The following is an 11,302-nucleotide window of genomic DNA, read 5'->3' as shown; positions in this document are numbered from 1 at the left end:
TAGGTCGCAATGCACAGATCCAATAAGAGAATGCTGCATATCACAAGACAAAGACCATTGATTGACTTAACTTAATATTGGGTACTCATATTGGGAAGAAAGGATGTGATGTAGTGGATTCTGATGCAAATATTGTATTAACGAGTCTTCATGATGCTGTTCAAGTTGATGACCAGAATAGAGTAATAACTACTGAGGACTGCTACTAGTTATTAGATAACTGCATTTAAATTGTCTTCTCTACGAATATTCTAGACCAGCTTTTTTCAATAGCACTTATAATAAGTTATTTGTAATTAAATTTCAATTTTATGGTCAGGAATTAAAGATTTAATTTTGCAGTCCATTTAATTTTTTCATTTTCAATTTCGCACTTTCCACTATTTCTGAAGATGCTGTCTTCCTGTCATACGCAAGTCCTATAAGGGCCATGAGATTGATGAATGCCGTTGTCAAGTTAAATTTCATTCCAAATTCACTGGTTGCATAGTCATATGGAAAAGTATGATGATAATTGTGAAATCCTTCGCCAATGGAAAAAAAAGCCACTAAAGCTTTATCTTTGGTGTTGTTGCTGTTGTCGTATGGTTGAGAACCATAAACATGAGCAGCACTATTTATAAGCCAGGTAACATGTAAAGAAATGACCAGTCGGGATATATGAATTAGAAAAGAATGCATGATATTTTCTTCCCAGCACCAATAGGGAACAACAACAGGCACGATGAAACCAAATAGTGATGCCATAGGGATGTAAAACCTGCAATGAGAGCAATATCGATTCAATTTGCAACCACCACCACCACCACCACAACAACAACAATAATAATGATAGAACATCAACCATATCACTTTGAAATAAATCATTGAATCAAGAGTATAAGTAATTATTATTATTATTATTATTATTATTATTATTATTATTATTATTATTATTATTATTATTATTATTATTATTGGATTGGATTGGAGGGCGCTGTGTAGGTATACGAACGGTTGCATGGTTGTATTGCTGGTCCCGTTTTTTAATAGTTTTAAAGTGGTTCTAACTCCTGTTTTTAATTTAAAAGTGTCATAAAGTAACTCTACTTGTCACGCTGAAGACAGTGATATATAATTCATCGAAATCTGGCAAGTGGAATCCAAAATCTGAGTGTGCTGAAAATTGAACACAGTTCACCGTGGTCACTAACGAGCATAGAACAAAGGACGTCGCCATCTTTATAGTTGTCCAAGGGAAGAAAGGTGAGTCATGAAGTGCAAAAAGTGCCTGAAGGAATTACCATCCGACGGAAGTCATAACCTGCAGGAAATGCCATAGGAATCTTCACTTTACATGTTCCAGAGTTTCAGAAACAACATGGCAACGCAAATCCAATGCCAAACGAGAGGAATGGAAACGCTTAAACTGCAGAGAGAACAAAGAAATGCCGCAACCCACGGCGCAACTGATTATGCTGGAGGCGGAATCGAACGGTGAACTGAACAGACAAAAAAATAACGGTGAGTCTTATAATTTAAATTCCGTAAATTTATTACTAGAAAAAGGTTTAGAAAATATAAAAGCCAGCTTAGTAGATCTTGTCCAAGAACTATTTGATAAACAGAATAAACAAATAACAAAAAAATTAGCTAATATGAAGAGTTTGTTAAATTTAATAATACAACAGTCGAAGAAGTCTTACTAACGGTAAAAGACATTAAAACCAGCATTAACATACTAATTATCAGGCAACATAAATTGATAAAAGACACATCCGAACTCCGTCAAGAATTTAATTCCCTAAAAAACTAAAATACGAACTTTTAAATCAACAACAACATAACGAAGACCTTGTCATAAACGGTTTCCAGAAAGTGAATCCACAGAAAATCTCAGAGACGTAGTTATAAAGTTAGGTCATGCAATTGACATCCCCCTAGAGCATAATGATATTCAGACCATAAATTGGATTCCCAGGAAGAACAAAAACAATGCTCGCCACGACCCGCACGAGTCATAGTTCGTCTGACAAGCAAGGCTACAAGAGACAATCTCATAAAAGCCAGCAGACTGATAAAACCAGTTGTCAAGGACTAAAACGCAACGCAAGGCAATACACCACTCTTTCTATCCGAGTATTTAACACCTTTCAATCAGAATCTGATGTACCAAGCAAGAAAAGCAAAAACAGAAAAAAATTATCAATTTTTGTGGATCAAAGACAGCAAGATACTCTTGAGAAAGTCACAAACTTCAAAGTCTATATAAATAAAAAGCTCGGAAGACATAGATAGGCTGCCAGAGTGAAATAAAATACTCCAATTTAGTACAAAAAGAAGACCTCAGCTCAACAAAAATGAATGTGAATCATCAGATAGATATAATCACACCAGAATACAACAGCAATTGTACTTTCGACTCGCTTGATGCATGGACACAGCACATAGTACAAGCGAGAGAACTCCCAATCTTGCATATTAACATCAGAAGCATTCGAAAGCATTGGTTATTGTTACAGGTTTATCTGAGGATTAACACCGGTATTATTGATATATTGGTCCTAACAGAGGTATCAATAACTAATAACGAAGCGACTGCTTTACAAATTCCAGGCTTCCAACAACATAGATCATGCCGCCAAACAAAAAGAGGGGGTGGAATTTTAATATTTATTGAACATAAATTAATAGCAAAAGAAACTGCCTATCAATTTGAGCATGCTGAAACCCTTTGCTAGAAATCACTAATACAACAAATAGACAGCATCCAGTAATATTAAATGCTATTTACAGGCCACCAAACTTAAACATGATAAAATTCTTGCACGAACTCAATTGCTGGCTTTCACGCCAAGAAATATGCTCAACCGAATACCTAATAATAATCGGTGACATAAACATAAATATTGCAAACGAAAACGAGAACAACACTGTACAATACCTAGACACGCTGTCCATGTATAATCTAATACCAACAATAACATCATGTACTATAGAAGAAATATTCGGAAATACTATCACTGCTTCCTGCCTAGATCATATAAACGTCCGAGCACCACAAATCAGTTACACTGCATCAGTCATAAAGTGCAAAGTAGAAGATCATTACTTCACTGCTCTAAACCTGCACACTAAAGACAATATCCATGCAACGCCCCACAGAAGAAAAGCAACACAAAACAATAATAGACGAAGTAGTCAACCACGAAATAAGAAAACCCATCTGGGAACACATGGCATCAGATTCAGCAGATATCTTATATAACAACATTAGACTCACACTGGAGGAAATATATAAGAAAGCTGCAAAAAAAGTCAGAATTCGCTCAAAAACAACCCAAAATTCTTGGATAACACAAAACGTAATTCTAGAAATACACAGAAAGGACGCTCTATGGAAGGAATTAAAGCGATATCCAAATAACACAACTTTAAAAACTGAATATAGGATAACAAGGAATCGCCTTACAACACAAATACGAAATGCAAAAAGAAACTACTACAGAGACAAATTAACCTTCTGCACAAAACAACATGAAACAAACCTGGCACCTGATCAACGAGATGCTAGATTGTGCTCCCAACATCACCGCCTCCGAAACCATACAAACAGCTTCATGAAAGACGCAAAACCAATCCAACAACTAGCAAATGACTTTAACCAGTACTTTGCAGACTCCATCCAAGAACTGCACAGAAATATTCCCCCAATAACAAAACGTGATCATCCACTTGGACCACAATCAAAACAGACATTATGGTTCCCAACGATAAAAGAAGCAGAACTTCTCTCTGCAGTACATCAAATGAAACCAAACAAAGGCGCAGGAATTGATGGTATAAGACCAAAGGATATCAAGCGACATGCAACTAGCTTAGGTCCTATCCTACTAAAATTAATAAACAAAATATTCAAAACAGCACAGATACCAAGTATGCTGAAGACCGCCATAATCCCACCCATATACAAACATTGAAAAAGAAATTTAATCAGCAATTACACACCCATAGCAACATTACCAATTATCATTCAAATTATGGAGCGGATCGTACTGAAGAAACTCAAGCATATACAGAGACCTTTCATATTATCCCCAAAACCCAATATGGTTTTCAGAAAAATAAGGGAACAACATCTCTCTTGGAAGACTTTACAAACGTCATTAATACCGTCCTAGACAAAAACACAATTGCCATGGTAGTCTTTATTGACCTAACTAAAGCATTTGATACGCTCACACATCAAACCTTGTTAGAAAAGCTGAGGCATGTTGGAATAGACGGGTCTCTGCAAGGTAGTTTACAAACTACCTCCAAAATAGAAAGCATCACACGTATTGGGTCAAACCGAAGTAGAGAGCTACCAGTAACCTGTGGAGTGCCACAGGGAGGTGTACTCTCCCCAACTCTATTCAACATTTACACGCACGATATTAATCAGCTACCTCTCAAAGGTAAAATATTCCAATACGCAGACGATACAGCGATAATATCCATCCATAATAACACAAACATAGCGCAAACAAATATGCAACATGACATAAATCTGATCACAGAGTGGCTCACCAAATCCTACATACACCTAAACTCAGATAAGACAAAATTAATGATATTCAGAAATCCACTGACTCAACCAGTTGATAACAAATATATAACCATCCAACATTCACTCTTCAACATAAAAAACACGCAGAACAGCGAAACCACTACAATCACTCAGATTGAAACAATACGATACCTTGGAATTTACTTCGATGCAGATATGAACTGCATCGAAGTAAATAGCCATCGAAGCCACATAAACCATCTACACAACAAACTCCGAACAATAAGTGGCAAACTCTACAGGTTAAAAGACATAGTTCCGAAACGCCTAAAAACACTAATATACAAAGCACTATGCCAAAATATACTAAGATACGCTATAACAACGTATGCTTTCTGTGCACCCTACAAACTAAATAGATTAATATCGTTACAGTACAAAATCATAAAACTGATCTTTTGGGAACAAAGGGACAATAACGACTTTATATACACTGCAATGCCAGAACACAAAATACTGACAGCAAAACATTTATGTCACTATGCAGCTTTGCTAAAACATTATTTCAGTGCCAACTACAGGACAGTCAGAAACACATATCGCATAACAAGACCTCAGACAACTAATTATTTCGCATATAAATACAATAGTCACTACGGAAAGGCCACACGAAACTTCTACATCCCAGACATGATAAATAAATTACCTTTTGAATACAGAAACCTTAAAAACTACAATAGCCTGAAAAGAGCTCTAAGGACATACCATGAACAAGAAACGCGCACCCAAAATACCATACAAACTTAATGAAACACAATATATTCGTTCAGGCTTCCGATGCATCAGTACATTCTAAGTTTATGTGGGGGGGGGATGCGTGCGTTCACGAATTCTCAATCATAGATTTCGTAGCTTCTCAACACAGCAAAAAACCCAATAAATAACCAACTGGTGTCGTCCTCAGATAAGCTTACATATAAGCTTCGAGGATGAAAGCAGAGAAATTAGTTCTCATCCAAGATGTGTCATATGTAACTAAATGCATGTAATGTACGTATCACATGTAAACCAATATATATATAATGTATGTATTATATGTAAAGAAATGTATGTAATGTAGGTATCACATGTAAACAAATGTGAATAATGTATCATACGTAATCAAATGAATGTAATAACTGTAACAAATGTATGCAATGTAATAAAAATTATTATTATTATTATTATTATTATTATTATTATTATTATTATTATTATTATTATTATTATTATCTGATACCTCCAGGGAGTCAAGGATTCATCGAGGGAGGCTGTAAAATACCCAACCCAGCTATCATACCTTCTCTTAAATTCATTTACTCTAGATGCACTCACTACCCCTAAGGGCAAATTATTCCGCTCACCCACTGCTCTGTGGGAGTAATAAGGAAACATTTTCACACGAAAGCAATATTTGAAGAATTCATACTTGGAATTACACTAAGAACTTTTAAAATTCAGTCTATGCTACATTTTAGTATTTTCTTTAAAATTGTTAAAAGGAAAAGAAATCAACGAAACGTTGATTTTAATCAGTTTTAGAATTATCAAAAAAAGAAGCAAACTTTGCATATAATAAAATGTTTTTCCTAAATGATAACATCAGGAACACTGAATATGTTCTCCATCAGACATTCGACCTGATCTTAAATATGATTATAATTTTGATTGGTACATTTAAGTTATATTTAAGATACATTGGTACAGTGGTACATCAATAAGCCGACACAGTCAGTTTTCTGTAGCGGATAAACATCTGTTTAAGAACTATTTAATAATTGCTTTTCATAAAATATTTCAGTTTTTATCCTAATTTTAACGTACATAGGTTTTTGTTTCGTACTGTAACACTTACCAGGCTTGCAGAGCATACAAAATTCCATGATTACATTAGTGTCCTTAAAATAATGAGACAATTATTATATCAAAATAAAGAACTACATTTGGAATTGTCAATTACACAGTCTCAAAGTAATCTCCCTCCAACTCCACAAAACATTTACATGTGCCACGCAGGTGTTCGAAGAAACGATGGAAGTCCTTCGTTTGGAAGGACTCTGAGATGGAAGAACGGAACCTTCTTCAGTCTCAGGGTCACACCCCGTTGGATGCCCTCAATGTCGCTGAATCGCTCCCCCTTTCACGGCACGCTTTATCTTTGGGAAGGAGGAAAAAGTCTGCGGGAGCCAAATCTAGCGAATGACTGGGGGTGTTCGACCACAAACATCTGCTTCACAGGAATCACATAGTGCGTGGGCGCGTTGTCGTGCAACAGAAATCAATTGTTGTGGAATAGTTCTTTCTTGAAACGTCGTATGCGGAAGTACAGACGTTGCATTACTCCTAAATAATACATTTCACTGTGGTGCCGTCAGGAACAAATTCGCGGTGAATAATTCAAACAAAGTAAAAAAAAAATTACCGTTTTCTGCACACGTGATTTTTGCAACCTGACTCTTTTTTGGGAAGAAGATGTCGTACGCCATTCCATGCTTTGGCGTTTCATTTTCGGATCAAAGTGAACACATCGACTTTCATCACCGGTGACAATTCTTTGCAACACATCACGATCTTGATCAACTGAATCGATAAAATTTTGACAAATTGCAACACGGTGCTCTCTCTCTCTCTCTCTCTCTGTTCGTATGTCAACTTGTGCGGCACAAACGTCGAACAAATCTTCCTCTTGTGCAAATCTCTTTCTGATATTAATCTGCCCGTTTCCTTTCCACTACTAAGCTGTACAGCTAGTAACCTAGTGGTTATTCGCCTGTCATGGGCAACAATTTCCCTAAATTAAACCACATTTACATTTGTTCGTGCAGAAACTGGTCATCCAAAAATCATCCTCCAGGGACCCTCCCTCCCCTCATTAAACGTTGAAAACCAGAGGAACACCTGTGCACAGCTCTGACAGTCAACGCCGAATACTTGTTGGCACATGTCTGTAGCAGTTTTTCTTAATTTACTGTAAAATGTTATTACTACTCTTTGCTATATGACACAACTTCTGACATTCCCGACTCACACACTCTTACTTCAACGGTTACCACAAGAAAACTGCTGTGTCACCCGACTCGAAAGTTGCACCTGCGATTGCAACACACCTTAGTGGTCACCTTTATGAACACGTTTCTTACTTTTATTCCAAAGGCTGTCCTGTACAAATCAATCTCATTACTTAACGGTCATAATGTGCATGTAATATCAGCCCTTTAGGTTTGTGATTCAGTTCCGTTTTACAACTAGGGAAACGTCATTCCATCGCCTAAAAGAAATGTTGATTTGCATTCATTTTTATTCTAGTTAGATACTACGCTGGAAGGAAGAAAATTTCTACTTGTCAATAGCATTTCAATTATTAACGTTTGGATAAAATGTTTATCTTTTATACAAAAATGAGAGAACGATCTAAAGAAGACTACTACATACAAAAGTCTTCATGCCTCCTGGTTAGACATTTTGCAATCATAAAGTTTACGAGCGAACTAACGTGAACTCGTGTATCTTTAGCCAAACCTGTTAGCGAGTATTCGTTAAATAACGCACCGACTGGCTGCAGATTTTAACGAAGTGTTTCTTTCCTTGTTTGTTACAAATGGTGAAAAGAAAAGTGAAAGAAACAGGATATACAAGATATTTGCCCTTCGCTTGCTCATTTGCTCTTTTGAAATGAAATATCGGGTTGTAAATTTCATGACGTTTCATGAACCTCTTGTTCAAAATTCCTCTCAAATTTACATCAACAACGTGTAAGCATATTAATTATCAAAATCTATAGAACTAGTGAGAATTTCTTTCTTATGTAATTTTCATAATCTTCTTATTCTCTGAATCAGAATGTTATAAACATTACGGTTTTCACAACAGCAGGCGGTTGAAGCATTTTAAACCTCAGCTCTAATTATACACCATGAAAGAATCAGTAGATTATAGAAACGATATTGTTAAAATTATATTCCACATCCTATAAATTAACCTGATGCATACGATGGAAACATCCAAAGGAGAGTTAATTGACAATTATATAGCTACTAATGAAAATATCTCGTCAGGAAAATCAGCTCTGTTCCCTATGCTATCAATTACTTTACACCTACCTCTTTCGTATATTTGCATAACTGAACACACAGAACGACATCTTCTATTTACTAAAACAGGATTTTTTTCAAGACTTAAAATAATTTTATCACTCTAAAAAGGTACAGCGTAAATATCCAAAATTGTTTACCGAGGTTTATGACTATATATTATACATAACAGATTATGAACATGTGGCTTTGATAACAAATAGAAATAAATAGCCATAATGATAAGTAACTTACCGGGGAGGTCTGAAAAGTTCTCGGCCTCAACCATAGATGGCAACACTATGAAGATTTTTTTTTTTTTTTTTTTGCTAAGTTGGGACATCTGTCCTAAGCATCTAAGCTGTCCTAAGCAAGCCATACTATCTAGTAGTTTGTTTTATACAGCTGTCTGAAGCAAACGTCTTGTCTGTATCTCTTGAAATGGATAAAATTGATTATCATGCGGTTACAAAATTCTTTGTAAAAGAAGGTGTAACGCCAAACGAAATTCATTCCAAGTTCATAAAAGTTTATGGGCACTCTTCTCCTTCATTTTCGACAATTAAGAAATGGACTGCCGAGTTTAAACGTGGACGTACCAGCCTTGAAGATGATCCAGGTGAAGGACGTCCAAAAAGTGTAACAACACCAGATATCATTGATTAAGTGCACATATATTACTGGATGACCGGCGAGTCAAAGTGCGTGAAATTACTGAGACTATCGGCATTTCAAAATAACGTGTAGAATATATTTTGCATTAGGAAATTGCAAATGAAAAAGCTTTGCGCAAGATGGCTGCTCCGGTTGCTCACAGCAAATCAAAATACACTCGCATGAAAATCTCTGAACAGTGCTTGGAGCGTTTTAACAATAATAAAACTGATTTTGTGCTTCGATTTATTACTATGGATGAGACTTGGATTCACCATTACACACCAGAATCCAAACAGCAGTCAAAACAGTGGACAGAAGGCGGTTGTTCAGCGCCAAAGAACACAAAGTCGGTTCCATCCGCAGGAAATGTCACGGAATGGTTTTTTTGGGATGCTAAAGGCATTTTGTTTATTAATTATCTTGAAAAGGGTAAAACAATAACCGGGGAATATTATTCCGATCTTTTGACCAGAGTAGACGAAAAAATTCGTGAGAAAATACCCGGTTTGCAGAAGAAAAAAATAATCTTTCAACAGGACAATGCACCTGCCCACAAAGGTGTTTGGTAATGGAAACATGAAGGGATCTGCACTATGAATTGTTGGAATATCCATCCTATTCCCCAGATTTGACTCCCTCCGACTTCTATCTCTTCCTAAAACTAAAAATCTTCCTTGCTGGTCAGCGTTTTTCTTCGAATCAAGAGGTGATTACAGCTGTAGAGGGGTATTTTGCAGATCTAACTGAGAACCACTACATGGACGGATAATGGTGCTGGCGCATCGCTGGAATAAATGTATTAGTCTTAAGAGAAATTATGTTGAAAAATAAAAATGATTTTGAAATTATAAATTCGCTTTTTTTTTTTCATTGAGAGAACTTTTTCAGACCACCCTCGTACATCACACTCGCAAATTCAGCCATGATAATAATAAAACTGGTAAACCCTCACGCGTATAGTTTTCAATTAAATAAAAAAATTAAAAACCGAAAGCAAGATGAATTATGATCCCAGGCTTCTATTTACTTACCTTTTCTGAAATCTTATAAGCGGGTCATTTAGAAGATCACTGAGATCAATTTTATAGCCCTTGCTTTTCACTTCCGGATGTTTATTCATCATTAACCAGCCAATGTGAGCAAAAAAGAAACCGCGATGAATGTTGTGTGGATCCGCATCGGTCTCCGTGTACTTGTGATGAACACGATGATCTCTACACCAGTCATAAATATCTCGCTACAAAATGGAAACAAAATTAGTAGATTTAACGTATCTAAGTTAAAAGTAATAGAACACAAAACAGTTTATTCCACTTTTTGGCGATTTCCCTTCCACAAAAAAGAGAAAAATATTGTTAAGGGAGATCTGAACACTCATTGTGTGTTCCATTATTGTTTCCAATGATTACTGTATAAACGTGTGTTCTTTAGAGATGCACAGCTCTAATCTGTAAAGAGAGAAAACAAGAACTATAAAAATTAATAATGCTTTTTCAAATCATTCGTATTCAGTGATGCTTCAGTGTGCAACTTGTTAATTTTTTCACTACAAATTTGTATAACTGTAGGGTCAGTATATATTCTAAGAAAATAAGATTAGAAAGAAAAAATTTTGTCAGCTGATTGTATATCTCGTAATTCCCAGTTAAATGAAAAAAGTAAAATCAGTTCATTTTTATGGTGCTGCATTTTCAATGACACTCTTGTTTCATTGAAAGTGACAAAACTGCCTTTTGATAGGAAATACCCCGTTTTGAATTCTGCTTCATGTCTGACCTTCAATAACAGCTTCCATCTCACCATAAATGCACTGTTGGAAATACTGCTTTGCACATGGAAAATAATAAAGTAGTGAGCTTCGTGCATACAAAAATAAAGATCTCTGCACCCTCGCACACTTATGTCTGTGCATTATACAGTTTTGAATTTCTTGTTTGAAGAGGAAATCAAGAATAGCTTTCCATGATACTAAAAGGCATATTTCCATGCAATTGTATATCCAAGTTAT

The 11,302-nt window shown here is 35.8% G+C and overlaps 1 protein-coding gene across 1 annotated transcript in view; it reads right to left on the bottom strand.

The window, feature by feature from the left end:
* Nucleotides 1-330: 330 nt before the first annotated feature.
* The window catches only part of LOC150104265 (acyl-CoA desaturase 1-like), a 95,262-nt gene continuing 84,290 nt past the window's right edge, over nucleotides 331-11,302 (bottom strand). Inside the window, exons 4-5 of the mRNA XM_090396444.1 lie at nucleotides 10,326-10,531; nucleotides 331-760 (exon numbers count right to left, since the gene is read on the bottom strand). Of these exons, the coding sequence (XP_090252570.1) occupies nucleotides 331-760; nucleotides 10,326-10,531 (636 nt within the window). The remainder of the gene's footprint in view (nucleotides 761-10,325; nucleotides 10,532-11,302) is intronic.

This window comes from Typopeltis vanoorti, chromosome 8, assembly GCF_054136105.1.
Source record: "Typopeltis vanoorti isolate ZY-2024b chromosome 8, IOZ_Tvanoo_1.0, whole genome shotgun sequence".
Lineage (NCBI taxonomy): Eukaryota > Metazoa > Arthropoda > Arachnida > Uropygi > Thelyphonidae > Typopeltis > Typopeltis vanoorti.
Note: the sequence above shows the minus strand (reverse complement) of the source record. Positions and strands in the feature narration are given on the sequence as shown.